The sequence below is a fragment of the Bubalus bubalis genome, chromosome 12, assembly GCF_019923935.1.
Source record: "Bubalus bubalis isolate 160015118507 breed Murrah chromosome 12, NDDB_SH_1, whole genome shotgun sequence".
NCBI lineage: Eukaryota > Metazoa > Chordata > Mammalia > Artiodactyla > Bovidae > Bubalus > Bubalus bubalis.
Window position 1 is genome coordinate 86,453,154 of NC_059168.1, and position 16,094 is coordinate 86,469,247.

General features: G+C 42.9%; 1 protein-coding gene across 1 annotated transcript in view; it reads left to right on the top strand.

Annotated features, from left to right (window-relative positions):
- NOL10 (nucleolar protein 10) overlaps positions 1-16,094 on the top strand; it is a 94,744-nt gene that overhangs the window by 69,223 nt on the left and 9,427 nt on the right. The window contains exons 18-19 of the mRNA XM_006073767.3: positions 3,558-3,731; positions 3,983-4,230. Of these exons, the coding sequence (XP_006073829.1) occupies positions 3,558-3,731; positions 3,983-4,230 (422 nt within the window). The remainder of the gene's footprint in view (positions 1-3,557; positions 3,732-3,982; positions 4,231-16,094) is intronic.

Sequence of the window (16,094 nt, forward strand, 5' to 3'; positions counted from 1 at the left end):
GTCTTGGGCAGTATCACCTGCCCTGTGTTTACAGGTAACTCCAAAATGTATCCAGTGTAGCCCTCTCTTCTCTCCTGAGCCCTGGTGCGTGGTTTCAGATACCTGATGGCATCCATCAGAATCCAGGCATACACTGAGTTAACCAGTCTTAAATGGAACATAATTTTGTTTTTTTCTCTGTTTAACCTCTCTCATTCACTGGATTTTTCTAAAGACACTTTTTAATAACAGTTTTACATTCACAGCAAAAGCGAGAGGAAGGTACAGAGATTTCCCACATACCCCCTGTCCCCCACACGTGTGTTACGTCCAGCCCCAACCCACCTCGCTGTTAATATCCTCCACCAAGGGAGGATGTTTGTTACAGCTGATGAACCTACATTAATATGTGATAATCCCCTGAAGCCCACAGTTTACATTAGGGTTCACCCTTGGTGGTATTCATGCTGTGGTTTGAGACTCGTGTCCACTATTAGAAGGTAAAGATATTTTCGCTTCCTCCATACCCTCTGAGCTCCACCTTTTCATCCCTTCCCTGGACCCCTGGCACCCACTGAGCTTTTGCCTAAGTCCATTGTTTTACCTTTTCTTCAGTGTCATTTAGTTGAGATCGTAGCCTTTTCAGATTGGCTTCTTTTGCTTAGAAAGGGTCTCTCTCTGTCTTTTTGTAGCTTGATACCCTATTTCTTTTTAGCGCTAAATAATACTCTGTTGTCTGAATGTATCATGGTACACTTATGGCCACTGGGGGACGTCTTGGTTTCTTGGGTACATAATTTTTGCCCTTTATTCCACCCTATGTCTTTTTTTTTCTGATCGTCTCCAATGATAGATCCGAACTTAACGGTATTCCCCAGCTTTCTAGTCACTTTAACTAGACATTTGGTATAAATTTTTAACAGTATTTAAAAATTTTTTTTAAATACTATTTTTCAGTATTCCTCCTCCCATCTCCTCCATAGCGATATCTGTCAATTCTAGCTTACTCATGTATCTTTACCTTGGGTTCTAGTTGCCCTGATTCAGGCCCTGTCCTTGTTCCCATTTCCTCATGTGGCCTCTTTTGTCTTGCTCGTGTCTGAGTTCTGTCTCAGTAGCCCACCATGTACCATGCGGCTGCAGAATCACAAAGCAGCTTTCTTTGTTGTGAAATTCTTGACTCACTGTTCTGTTTGTCACCTTTCTCCTCCTTATCCTCTTTTTCCCTAGTCATTTCCCCTTACCTGCAGAGTGAGGTCACGGCATATTAAATCTTTTACAATCTGGCCTGATGAAAAATTGTTTTTTTCAAATTTTGCCACTATCCTTGCATTATCAGACTGCTCACCACTCCTCAGGAGGCTGGAAATGCTCTTCCCAAATTCCTATCTGTTGCAGAGTACCCTTCTTTCAAGCCTCCTCTCTGATGTGCTCCCCTCCCCCCTCCCCCTCCCCACTGAGATGTCTTTTGTTGGAATTACTTTTTACCCCTCTACTCCTAGAGTACTGTCATGTCTGCTTAGCATCCTTCATAAGGTGCCTTGTAGCATAGAGTCTGGTTTGTTTTTTACTCAAGTTGTGAATGAGTGAGTGCCTTGGGGTCAAGAACTAGGACATATCTCTTTGTTTCTAAATCTGTCTTGGAAATGATAATAGGGAAGCCTTCAGTGTGTCTCAAATATTAATTCAGCATATCACAGAATTTTAGTAAAGGTTAGTCAGATATTAGGTACATACAGGTAATAAATAGCCCAAGTTCCTTAGTGTCTCATGGTTTGCCAATTTTTTTGTGTAGTTCAATTCAGTTGCTCAATTGTGTCCAACTCTTTGTGACCCCATGGACTGCAGCACACCAGGCTTCCCTGTCCATCACCAGCTCCTGGAGCTTGCTTAAAAATCATGTCCGTCTAGTCAGTGATGCCGTCCAACCATCTCATCCTCTGTTACCCCTTCTCCTCCTGCTTTGAATCTTTCCCAGCACCACGGTCTTTTCCAGTGAGTCAGTTCTTCACATCAGGTGGCCAAAGTATTGGAGCTTCAGCTTCAGCATCAGTCCTTCCAATGAATATTCAGGACTGATTTCCTTTAGGATTGACTAGTTTGATCTCTTTCCAGTCCAAAAGACTCTCAAGAGTCTTCTCCAACACCAGTGTTCAAAAGCATCAATTCTTTGATGCTCAGCTTTCTTTATAGTCCAACTCTCATGTCCATACATGACTACTGGAAAAACCATAGCTTTGACTAGATGGACCCTTGGGCAATTTTTTGTGTAGTTGTTATACAAAAACAGCATTCTGACTCAACAGCTTAGAGCCGTATTTACTCTCAGTAGTGGAGAAGCAGAAAGTAAGATAAAGTCTGTTAGGTAGATTCAGGGGCCACCACAGACAGGTTCATTTTTTCCAGCCTGTTCCTTAGGCTGTGTGCAAACCCTGTCAGGCAGGTTAGTTTATCTTGTTTCCAAGCCTACTGCATATAAGGACAGTAGGAAGCCCGGAGTGTGTACAAGTATCATCTGTTTAAGTTTATGGTTGGGCTACAGTGATAGCTCAGTTGGTAAAGAACCCACCTGCAATGCCGGAGACCCTGGTTCGATTCCGGGGTCGGGAAGATCTGCTGGAGAAGGAATAGGCTATCCACTCCGTGTTCTTGGGCTTCCCTTGTGGCTCAGCTGGTAAAGAATCCTCTTGCAATGTGAGAAACCTGGGTTCAATCCCTGAGTTGGAAAGATCCCTTGGAGAAGGGAAAGGCTACCCCCTCCAGTATTCTGGCCTGGAGAATTCTATGGACTGTATAATCCATGGGGTCGCAAGGAGTCGGACATGACTGAGCGACTTTTCACTTCACTAAGTTTATAGTACATTTCTAGAAAATGTTCTGTTTAGAAGTGATACAAATAAAAAGGAATTCAGTGTCAGTCTTAAGCTATCCAAATGGGTCTCAATCTTAAAGCTTTATTATGTTGAAATCTCAGTGGTACACTGTATCCTTTGAGAACAATGCAGTGGCCTAGGGTGAAATTGATGAGGCTATCCTATAAGGGAAGGAAATATCCATTATGTTTCCAAGTAACTCAGGCTCAGTAAACTAACACTGTCAGCTTCCCACCCCATGTCAATACTTTTATTATTGGTGCATGCTTCCTCTCCCAGTTTTGGAATCTGAAGTTGACAGACTCGCTGATTCTCATTCAGCGTAGTAGCCATGCTTAGAAAGCCATGTTTCAAAACCATGTATTTCCTTGAGAAATGTTTTTACATCAAAAAAATGTTAACTAAAGAAAATTCTTTCCAACATATTAAGCATAAAGTTAGCCCAAAAGACTCATTCTTAGCTCATTGTGTGCAGCAGCCAAGTAATACATATTTGCTGTGAAACAGGTTAATAGGGTTTGATTGTGGGTAAGAAATAAGCAAGAAGGAAGGCCTGGAAACTGGTTAACAATTTCATAATAATTTAATAAATTGTGCCTTAAATAGCTTTTTAATAAATTGTTGAGTAAGATGTTTTTAAGCTATCTTCCTGGGCAGATTTTATTCTAATATTAACTTTAAATTTTGATATTCTTTTTGTTACAGAGCCTTCCTAATATTCTCACCGATGATCGATTTAAAGTTATGTTTGAGAACCCTGACTTCCAAGTAGACGAAGAGAGTGAAGAATTTAGGCTTTTGAATCCACTTGTTTCCAAAATTAGTGAAAAAAGGAAGAAGAAACTGAGACTCTTAGAACAACAGGAACTTCATGGAAAAGTAATGTACTGTTTATCATTTAGAATTTGTGTAATATTTAGTTTTCTGTATAGGTTAGAAGAGTCATTGAATAAAGCTGTAATTTGTTTGACCTTCAGCTTAGGAATATACCTTCTTTTATTAAAGACATTTTTTTCCAATGCATGCAATGTCTGATAGACTCTGATAGGCTAATGCTATTTAAAAGGAAATAACGGGTCAATGTTTTTGGCAGAGGGAAAGGAGCAGCTTCTTACTATTTTTATTTTCAGGAAGAGGAGGAAGAACCAGAAGGAAAACCAAGTGATGCAGAAAGTTCTGAGAGTTCAGATGATGAAAAAGACTGGGTCGCAGAGGTCAGGAAACAGCGCCGGCTTCTCCAACAGGAGGAAAAAGTGAAGAGGCAGGAACAGCTCCGGGAGGATCAACAGACGGTCCTCAAGCCGCAGTTCTATGAGATCAAAGCTGGCGAGGAATTCAGAAGCTTCAAAGATTCGGCCACAAAACAGAAGCTGATGAAGTGAGTAATGCTGCCCCGATGTTGGCTTGCTGGATGTCCAGCCTTGCTCTTCCTGGCTGGCCCTGTGCCCTCAAGGGGTCATCTTGATCTTTGGAGTTCATGTGACAGCTCAAGGCCAGAGGGCCGTGCACTGGTCCTTACTGTGGTGATTCTGAACCACTTTTTGAGGCCTAGTTTACATAGAGTAAGATGCAGGGTGTGGCCCCAGGAGTATTGGTAAATACGTACATTAGAGCACTTTGGTTCTGCAAAACCCACACTCTTAAAAATGATGATGGCAATTAAAGAGGTAACAGCTGCTTTGACAAAAAGTTATTTTAAAAATATTTCAGTTATGTTTACTCTCATTGTAGGTTATCTGAGTATTTAAAAGGTCATTTGGAAAATTTGCCAGAAATTTTTTTAGCTTTATGTAGGAAAACAAAGAGATCAGAAAGAGTGGTATTCTGGAATAGGTGAGTACACAGGGACAAAAAGTGGAATGGTGGTTGCCAGGGTTGGGGGCTGGGGAGACACCATTTAATGAGCTATGGGGTTTCCATTTGGAAGGATGAGAAAGTTCTAGAAATGGATAGTGATAATGGTTGCACAACAGTGTGAATGTTCACTGAAGAATAGTTAAAATGGTAAGTTTTATGGTTAAATATTTTACCACAGTAAAGATAAAAAAAATAAAAGTCATCGTTAAAAAGAAATGGTATTATTTGAACAGTCTCAGTTGTCAGGTGTCTAAGTAAGGAGTTAGGTATTTAAGCCCCCAGTGTTTATAAGCTCTAAGTCACATGAGAGTCACATGAAATTCTCTGCTTTGAGAATTTCTTGGCCAAGTGTTGATATACAGGATCTGGATGTGATAGAGTAGACAGTCTTGTAAGACGAGCCTAAAGGTCTGGGGGGCCAGAGGGAAAGGGCGGGGGGAGCCAGGCAAGGCAGATGAGGCGTCAGACGGGGGCTGTACCAGTTCTGTACCTGTGCTTACCTAACCCCCAGCTTCCTGGTTTAAAAATTGTGCTTTTTCAGACAGAAGAAGAGGGGAAAGGTGGGGAGGACATTGATAGATAGACTGAATTGTTTCTGGAATAGAGAGATGCCTGTTTATCTTTATTTTGCCAGTTTCTAGCAAATGTCTGAGACATGAAATGTTGAAGGAATCCTTCAACTTAGATCCAGGAGCATCTAGAAATTCTGGCTCTGCCTAACAGAAGATACATCAGTAGACAAACAATCTAGTAATAGGTTTAATATCTCATGAAGAGATTTTCTTTACCTACCAACCTCACTTTTTTTTTGGTAACAAGTTTCTTTAAATATAATTTACTTAACAGTCACATACATAAAGTATATAGCCCACTGGTTTTTGGTATAGTCACTGAGTTGGACAGCCACCACCAGAGTCAGTTTTAGAGCATTTCATCACAGCCCCACAAGCAGAGTTCCTTACCCCGTCCATCAGTCCCATTTACTCCACCTCATCTCACCCCAGGCAACCACTGATCTGTTCTCTAGCTCTATAGGTTTGTCTTTTGTGACATTTCATGTGAATGTTATCATATATGTGGCATCTTGTCCCACTGCCTTTACTTGGAATGATGTCTTTAATGTTCATCCATGTGGTAGCATGTGTGAGTATTCCATTCAGTTTTATTCCAGGGTATGGGTAACACTGTATTTTATTTGTCCATATATCAGTTGATGGGTATGCATGGTGTTTCAACTTTCAGTGCTGCCGTGAACATTCGTATATGTGTTTGCATGGACATATGCTTTCATTTCTCCTGGCTGCATACCTAGGAGTGGGACTGCTGGTCACACGGTAATGTTATGTCTAACCTTCTGAGAAACTGCCAAACTTTTTTCCAGAAAGACTGCTTCACTTTATGTCTCCATCAGCAGTGTGTGCAACCCCACTTTTTATGTAGCTGTCATTCTTAGATTTTTACCTGGAGTCCTAGTTAGAAGCAGAGGGAAGACTGCTTGTTTTCAGTATTCTGTTTCTATGGAGTGAATTTCTTTGTTAGATTATCTCGTGTTTTGTCTTGCATTATTTACTTTACCTCTAGCTCCTGAATCTGTATCTGGACCCGAGTAGGCACTTGATAAATCCTTGTGAGGGTGTGGATCTTCTATGCACTGACTCCTTGTCAGGCAGCCCTGGAAGTTACTCTTCCAAGATCTGCTGAAAAAGAACTCATTTACCCAAAAACCACTGACCAGGACAGTCCGGGAGCAGTTTTCAGTGTATGGTAACAGGAAGCTGCAATTTGAGGGTGGGAGACATGACCAAACTGTCTCACATTCTTGTTTTGCCTGTGAGCTTTGGTAGGATATTTAAGTAGAAAACAAAAGGGATGTACATTTAGTATTTAACAATAAATGATAGCCAAGCTAATACACTGCAGCTACACATTCTTAATAAGTTAAGTGTCAAAAAGTTAGACAGTTGTTTTGAGAAGAGGAGCTGTACGAGTGATAATCCTTACACAGGCTTAAAAGTCCCATTGCTTAAAGTAACCACCCTTTGGTAGGAATAGCCCGAAGTTTGCTGGCGTTTGGGCGCACACTCCTTGTTGAATTCTAGTCTTGACTGGATTATTTTGGCAAATCCTGAACTTGTAATGTTCTAATATTATTTAATGAAGCATTGCACCATTATCCTTCAGAGAGCTAAAGTGACTCCTTATGTTTATTCTTGGAGTTACCACAAGGCAATCAGCAAAACGCAGCATTGGAGTCAGGTGGATTATGTTTGAAAGTTCACTTGGACTTGTTCAGCTTTAAAACCACTTCAGTTTTTAAAACCAGAGCAAGTTCTCTCCATTGCTTAGCCTGGTAACAAGAGCTGCACGTAAACACACATGTCTGTCAGCACATTCTTATGTACCTTCCAGTGCGCTGTGCTTTCCTCCTGACTTTATTCATCCACCTGTCAACCTCTCCACCCAGCCATCCATCAGTCAGACAGTCGTCTGGTGCCTCGGGTGAGCAGAGTGCTGTCCTGGGCCCCGGGGGTGGGAAGGAAGGGCCCGGCTCACATGCCGGAAGTACCGCTGTTCTCTCCGGGGCTCTGTGAGCCGTCTGGAGGCCCTGGGAACATGTGCGAGGAAGAAAGGGGGTGGATTTTTAGAGGTTCACTGAAGTCTTAATTAGAGGTCATATTGAAACTGGTCTTTTGAAAGAAAAAGGATGAACATGGAGAGCAGGGTGGGAAAGCTGGCTTTCTTGGCCGAAGGGGCCATATGAACAGGACTGCTGTTTGGAGGCGAGGGAAGAGCTGTGGTTGTGCTGCGAGAGCACAAAGTGAGCGGCAGGGAGCGCAGCCTGGGAGCCAGGGAGGCAGGCGCGTGAGGCCCTGGCCCTGGCTGAGGTGCGGGCGAGCCAGGGGAGGTTGGGGCTAAGATTATCGTGATCAGATCTGTTCAGTCCCTCCTCCCAATTATGTAAATATTTAACACAGTAAAAGCAGTACATGTTTGTTGTAGAAAATAAAAGCATAGGCTTAACAAAGCCCTATTTCCCAGAAACTGTTAGTGAAATACTGTTTAGAGAGAAAATGCAGGGAGAAACTGGGCCCATGAGATCAGCTAGCCAACTGTAATAAAGCAGTCCCAGGGGCAAGTGATGAATGCCCGACATGGGGTGGAGAGCAGCAGACAGACGTTGAACCAGATTACTCCTGAGCATGTCCAAGAATAAGACGCACACTACAGCGCCGTTTGATTACTAACTTAATATCAAAGGAGTTGGGGCGATGTTGAAATGTCTAGCAGTGTTGCCACTGAGATAAAGGATACAGAATGAAAAACAAATTTAAGGCTCAACGTATTGAGCTGGGTATTCAGCACATTGAGTCCCCAGGACCCATGTGTCCTCCTGGTCATGTTCGGCTGACAAATGGGAATGTAGGAGGTAGGCCAGAGACCCTGGTTTAAGAGATACCAGCCTCCCTGTGGGATTGAGACCCTGGCATAAAAAGACTTTGCAGAAGTGCGTACAGGGAAACAAGGGCTCAGAATAAAGCCCTTGGGAACAACAAATGTTTTTTTTTAAGTCTATGGTGAAAACCGTAGACTTCTCTAAAAGCATACAAGTTCATGCAAAGTAATAGATACGGTTTTAGAGGTGTCAGGAATATATTGCTGGCCTGGGGCTAAGAGGTCTGATTTAGAGGGCTGAAGGAGAAGGTGGGCAGTAAACAGTACTAAGGAGTTGCCCAAAAGGTGGGGGGGAATCTGGAAAGAGCCGAGTGTGGAGAGGATGTCACAGAGAAGGGCATGGTACCGATGTCGGGTGGAGGGGGGTCCCCAACATGGAGGCGTGACCGTGGGAAGAGTGTCAAGATCAAGGAAGGAATGGGAGAAAAAAGAACATTGTGAACAGTTAGTGTAGATGGTTCCTTCAGGGTACTGGCAGTGAAAGGAAGGAACCAAGGCCAATAGCTTGACAGGAAAGGATTTTTAGGCTTGAGAAGTGTCTTATTAATATGCAGAGAGGAATTAATCATGGAAAGGGCAGGGTGGAGAAATGACTGGACTGAATTGGCAGCGCTGTACTGGGTGAGCAGTCAGGAGTGAACTGGTGGCCAGGAGCCACCAGTTAGAGAGATGGTCCATCTTCAGAAACCAGGGAGACAAGTCAGGATGGGTGAGAGTGACTCTGTTTCTAGGTAGAAAGAGAGGATGTTCACCCTGGCCTCTGTTGGGAATCGGGGCATGTGACCCCCTTCAGTTACCGGGGTAGCCTTGATCTGGGGCACCTGATGTACATGCTGGAGGTGTCTGTAGGTAAACCCAGGAGAAAGAGTCCTTAGGATAGCTTTCCAGATTTCGGTAACAGAGAATAGTTCCTCTTCTTAGGTGATAAATACTACATGCTGGGAGCCCCGTTCAGCTCAATTCATGAAAACATTCTTTGAAGCACCTACTCTGTGGTCGTTGTAGTTGTTGTTCAGTCACTAAATTGTGTCCAACTCTCTGCGAAGAGATTTTCTGCCTTCAAGGAACTCATCTTCATCAGGTACTTTGGTATCTCGTGGTGAGTTGCTTATCATGTCTGCAACCTTATCCTCTTTGAATCAAACAACTGTGGCCAGCTTTTCCTCGTCAGCTAATTTCCTTCTCACTGATAGTGGATACGAACTACAAGTCTAATTCTGAAAGAAGTTTCATTTCAAACTTCCTCTTTTTTTAAAAAAGAGAATCTTTTATTACTCCAGTAATCGGTACTCCACTGATACACAAGCATGTTATCATCGCTGTATGTATGACTTTATTATCACAAGCATGCTATCGCTGAAATACAAAGGTAGGATGGAGGGTAACAGTCTTCTCTCCCCCGACACTCCCTCCCTGAGGTCCTGAGTGACCTCCTGGTCACTCCCAGGTATGCACACACTCATGTGTACACTTGTGCATTGCACTAATCTCATTGCCAAGTCACATGTTCTTTTCATTGAGAAACAAGTTTTGAAATGTTTTCTTTGTAAGTGCATGGAGGTTTGCCTTATTGCTGCATAAGTATTTCATAAGGTGGATGGGCCGTAATACCTAATTTTGAGTGTTTAGGTTGTTTCTTGATTTTATCTTCCATTTTCACAGTTATAAATATGTATCCACGTGCAAGAATATCTTTAGACCATATTACCTGACGATGGTGTTTGCTGGGTCATAATAGGTGTGTGTGATCAGTGTGGCCAGGTTGTCCTCCAGAAAGGCCTCATATGCCTGTCTCCCCTACACTGGCAACGACAGTGGACCTTCTCAGATTTTAACTGAGCGAAGGTTGAGCTAACACCTAGTGGCTGCCTGAACTTATATCTGCTGCAGTGGAGACTTGGAAGCCATGTGTGCAGACTGGAAGGACTCAGAGTTTTCAGTAACCTTTATGTGTTACAAAGTTACATGTTTAAAACAAAGTACTTAAAATTCACCATTTATCTGCTGATTTATTCCTCTATTCTCTTTGTATCCTCTTTAATGCAGACTATGAAGGGGTGATCCCTTTATTTTCCATCAGTTTACCTCTTCTCTTCTGTGTATTCTTGCCACCTCTTCTTAATATCTTCTGCTTCTGTTAGGTCCATACCATTTCTGTCCTTTATCGAGCCCATCTTTGCATGAAATGTTCCCTGGGTATCTCTGATTTTCTTGAAGAGATCTCTAGTCTTTCCCATTCTGTTGTTTTCTTCTATTTCTTTTCATTGATCGCTGAGGAAGGCTTTCTTATCTCTCCTTGCTATTCATTGGAACTCTGCATTCAGATGCTTATATCTTTCCTTTTCTCCTTTGCTTTTCGCTTCTCTTTTCACAGCTATTTGTAAGGCCTCCCCTGACAGCCATTTTGCTTTTTTGCATTTCTTTTCCATGGGGATAGTCTTGATCCTTGTCTCCTGGACAATGTCACGAACCTCCATCCATAGTTCATCAGGCACTCTATCTATCAGATCTAGTCCCTTAAATCTATTTCTCACTTCCACTGTATAATCATAAGGGATTTGATTTAGGTCATACCTGAATGGTCTTGTCTTTGCTGACTGTATAGAGCTTCTCCATCTTTGGCTGCAAAGAATATAATCAATCTGATTTCGGTGTTGACCATCTGGTGATGTCCACGTGTAAAGTCTTCTCTTGTGTTGTTGGAAGAGGGTGTTTGTTATGACCAGTGCATTCTCTTGACAAAACTCTATTAGCCTTTGCCCTGCTTCATTCCGTATTCCAAGGCCAAATTTGCCTGTTACCCCAGGTGTTTCTTGACTTCGTACTTTTGCATCAAAATTCTCCAAGCCAGGCTTCAGCAATATGTGAACCGTGAACTTCCAGATGTTCAAGCTGGTTTTAGAAAAGGCAGAGGAACCAGAGATCAAATTGCCAACATCTGCTGAATCAGGGGAAAAGCAAGAGAGTTCCAGAAAAACATCTATTTCTGCTTTATTGACTATGACAAAGCCTTTGACTGTGTGCATCACAATAAACTGTGGAAAATTCTTCAAGAGATGGGAATACCAGACCACCTGATCTGCCTCTTGAGAAACTTATATGCAGGTCAGGAAGCAAGAGTTAGAAATGAACTTGGAACAACAGACTGGTTCCAAATAGGAAAAGGAGTACATCAAGGCTATATATTGTCACCCTACTTATTTAACTTCTATGCAGAGTACATCATGAGAAACGCTGGGCTGTAAGAAACACAAGCTGAAATCAAGATTGCCGGGAGAAATATCAATAACCTCAGATATGCAGATGACACCACCCTTATGGCAGAAAGTGAAGAGGAACTCAAAAGCCTCTTGATGAAAGTGAAAGAGGAGAGTGGAAAAGTTGGCTTAAAGCTCAACATTCAGAAAACGAAGATCATGGCATCTGGTCCCATCACTTCATGGGAAATAGATGGGGAAACAGTGTCATACTTTATTTTTCTGGGCTCCAAAATCACTGCAGATGGTGATTGCAGCTATGAAATTAAAAGACGCTTACTCCTTGGAAGGAAAGTTATGACCAACCTAGATAGCATATTCAAAAGCAGACACATTACTTTGCCAACAAAGGTCCATCTAGTCAAGGCTGTGGTTTTTCCAGTGGTCATGTTTGGATGTGAGAGTTGGACTGTGAAGAAAGCTGAGCGCCAAAGAATTGATGCTTTTGAACTGTGGTGTTGGAGAAGACTCTTGAGAGTCCCTTGGACTGCAAAAAGATCCAACCAGTCCATTCTAAAGGAGATCAGCCCTGGGTGTTCTTTGGAAGGAATGATGCTAAAGCTGAAACTCCAATACTTTGGCTACCTGATGCGAAGAGTTGACTCATTGGAAAAGACTCAACTCAGATGCTGGGAGGGACTGGGGGCAGGAGGAGAAGAGGACGACAGAGGATGAGATGGCTGGATGGCATCACCAACTCAATGGACATGAGTTTGGTTGAACTCCGGGAGTTGGTGATAGACAGGGAGGCCTGGCGTGCTGCAATTCATGGGGTTGCAAAGAGTTGGACAGGACTGAGCAACTGAACTGAACTTACCTCTTCTCTGTGCCTTAATGGATTTCTTCCACTCTCCCCCTCCCTTTCCTCACAAAATGATTTTAAGAACTCCAAGAAGGAGCATTATTTGTAATTAAATATCAGTGCATGTGTGTTTTAGAGCCTCAAAGAAGTAAATCATTCAGCTATCCTGGAGCATCTATTAAATACCTTAGTATTTCCCCCTGGCGTTTATACCCACTCTTCTTTCTTCTTATACAGCCGTACTGATCATGTAGGTCTTGACCCCATGTCCACTCCATCCTGTGCTGAGTACTTCTCTCACTTTCCACCTGCTATAGCCTGTGTTGTATCTGTCTTCTTGGCAGTCCCCGCAGTCATCTCATGAAAAAAGCTTTTTTTTTTTCCCTCCTGAAATTCTTAACTTGACCATCAATTACAAAGTAGCCAGAAGCCAGCTGACCTGAAGCCTAGACAGGGAGGGGCGTGGGACTGGGAGGGCCAGCCGTCCTGGGCGAGCATGAGGAGGACAAGCACCGAGGCTCCTGCATTTTCTTCTTTGTTCACAGTAGACAGTTTGCAGGTGTCTGGCCGGGTCTTCCATCGTCTCTGACCGAATTCACACTCGGGTAGCAGGCTCGGGGACTGCTGGTTCGCAGCCACGTTCGCAGGCTGACTTTGAAGGGAGGAAAGTGGGACCTGCTTTACTGCAGAAGCCTCTGCCCTTGGCCCCCGCGTCTGATCCTCTGCCACGGCTCCTTCCAAAGCTCAGGTCTCTCCAGGGAGCCAAGACAGGACAAGTCTCTACAAGCGCACGGCCAGGAACCCGGAGAGGAGACCAGAGCCGCGCTGCCCTGTCATGGAGGAGCTAGGTCATCCTGAGAAGAGTAGTAATTTCCCACAATTTACTTGAAAAGTCTTTTTCTTCCCAAATTAGTATTCTCTATGTACCACCTTGTCTCAGTGGCTCCATAGTTATTCAGAATTCCTGTTACCTGTAAAATCTCAGCGTTTATAGCCCTGAAAAGAAAGAACAAAAATGAAATGAACAACCAAAGGCATTTGCTGAGGCTGACATGAGTCACACATATGCTGGAGTCGGTTTACACTTTACTTTTGAATTCTGGTTTAAAAAAAAAAGAAAAGGCGAAACCAAACCTTCATTTCACTCAGTTTGTCATGTGGAAGCTTGTCATTTAGAATATTTAATGGACACATTTCCTGAAAAAAACTTTATAAATCAAGCATGGTCTGACACACGCCTGGAAACCAAAAATTCTTAAATTGGAATCCTGGTTTTAGACTCGAATCCTTCTGTGGCCTGGGGCAAGTCATAGAATATCTTACCTCCCTTTTGCCATCTATATTCTGTCTCAGGGATGTTGAAAGGATTAATTAGTTAGTCTGTTAGGAACTTTGAAGATGAAAAGTACTTTAAAAGTGCTTCTTAATAGCATTATTGCTTAGAAAAGAGTTGCCACTTTTATGCTAACCACTTTATGTCTCAAATTATATAAGGAAGGTATATTTAGTACTAACTAGTAGTCGTAAACTAGAGGTAGAGCTTTCAAAGCTGTGAACATCAAACACTGGCTTTCAGAATTTCAAAGGAGCATCACTTTGTCTCGTGGAGCTGTGTTCTCAGTAATTAGTCCCAAAGATCCTATTTCAGGAAAAAGACGACCCTTTCATACAATGTACCACCACCACCACCACCAGTCTCTTTAAAATTCAGCCAAGCTTTTAAATTACAAAAGGGTGCATTTAGTTTTAAGTTGGTGCAAGGAGTATTGGAAGTGTTTTTACTTTTTTTTTTTTTTGAGGAAGGAACTGAATAGAAGAGATAACCTTATTCTTTTTGGTTCCCTCTCCTCTGCTCTCCCAGTTTCATCCCAGGGATGTGAGGATATTGCTTTAACCTTTTCTAGAGGGCTTCCCAAATCCGCCTGCCAAAGGAGATGTGGGTATGATCCCTGGGTCAGGAAAATTCCCTGGAGGAGGAAATGGCAACCTACTCCAATATTTTTTTTTTCTTTTCAAATGAAGAATAATTGCTTTACAGTATTGTGTTGGTTTCTGCCACACATCAACGAGAATCATCAGATCAGATCAGTCGCTCAGTCGTGTCGGACTCTTTGCGACCCCATGAATCGCAGCACGCCAGGCCTCCCTGTCCATCACCAACTCCCGGAGTTCACTCAGACTCACGTCCATCGAGTCAGTGATGCCATCCAGCCATCTCATCCTCTGGCGTCCCCTTCTCCTCCTGCCCCCAATCCCTCCCAGCATCAGAGTCTTTTCCAATGAGTCAACTCTTCGCATGAGGTGGCCAAAGTACTGGGGTTTCAGCTTTAGCATCATTCCTTCCAAAGAAATCCCAGGGCTGATCTCCTTCAGAATGGACTGGTTGGATCTCCTTGCAGTCCAAGGGACTCTCAAGAGTCTTCTCCAACACCACAGTTCAAAAGCATCAATTCTTCAGTGCTCAGCCTTCTTCACAGTCCAACTCTCACATCCATACATGACCACAGGAAAAACCATAGCCTTGACTAGACGAACCTTTGTTGGCAAAGTAGCATCTCTGCTTTTCAATATACTATCTAGGTTGGTCATAACCTTCCTTCCAAGGAGTAAGTGTCTTTTCATTTCATGGCTGCAGTCACCATCTGTAGTGATTTTGGAGCCCAGAAAAATAAAGTCTGACACTGTTTCCACTGTTTGCCCATCTATTTCCCATGAAGTGGTGGGACCGGATGCCATGATCTTCATTTTCTGAATGTTGAGCTTTAAGCCAACTTTTTCACTCTCCACTTTCACTTTCATCAAGCGGCTTTTGAGTTCCTCTTCACTTTCTGCCATAAGGGTGGTGTCATCTGCATATCTGAGGTTATTGATATTTCTCCCGGCAATCTTGATTCCAGCTTGTGTTTCTTCCAGTCCAGCGTTTCTCATGATGTACTCTGCATATAAGTTAAATAAGCAGGGTGACAATATACAGCCTTGACATACTGCTTTTCCTATTTGGAACCAGTCTGTTCCATGTCCAGTTCTAACTGTTGCTTCCTGACCTGCATACAAATTTCTCAAGAGGCAGATCAGGTGGTCTGGTATTCCCATCTCTCTCAGAATTTTCCACAGTTTATTGTGACCCACACAGTCAAAGGCTTTGGCATAGTCAATAAAGCACAAATAGATGTTTTTCTGGAACTCTCTTGCCCTTTCCATGATCCAGTGGATGTTGGCAATTTGATCTCTGGTTCCTCTGCCTTTTCTAAAACCAGCTTGAACATCAGGAAGTTCACAGTTCACATATTGCTGAAGCCTGGCTTGGAGAATTTTGAGCATTACTTTACTAGCGTGTGAGATGAGTGTAATTGGGCGGTAGTTTGAGCATTCTTTGGCATTGCCTTTCTTTGGGATTGGAATGAAAACTGACCTTTTCCAGTCCTGTGGCCACTGCTGAGTTTTCCAAATTTGCTGGCATATTGAGTGCAGTGCTTTCACAGCATCATCTTTCAGGATTTGAAATAGCTCAACTGCAATTCCATCACCTCCACTAGCTTTGTTCGCAGTGATGCTTTCTAAGGCCCACTTGACTTCACATTCCAGGATGTCTGGCTCAAGGTGAGTGATCACACCATCGTGATTATCTGGGTCATGAAGATCTTTTTTGTACAGTTCTTCTGTGTATTCTTGCCATCTCTTCTTAATATCTTCTGCTTCGGTTAGGTCCATACCATTTGTGTCCTTTATGGAGCCCATCTTTGCATGAAATGTTCCCTTGGTATCTCTGATTTTCTTGAAGAGATCCCTCGTCTTTCCCATTCTGTTGTTTTCCTCTGTTTCTTTGCATTGATTGCTGAAGAAGGCTTTCTTATCTCTTCTTGCTATTCTTTG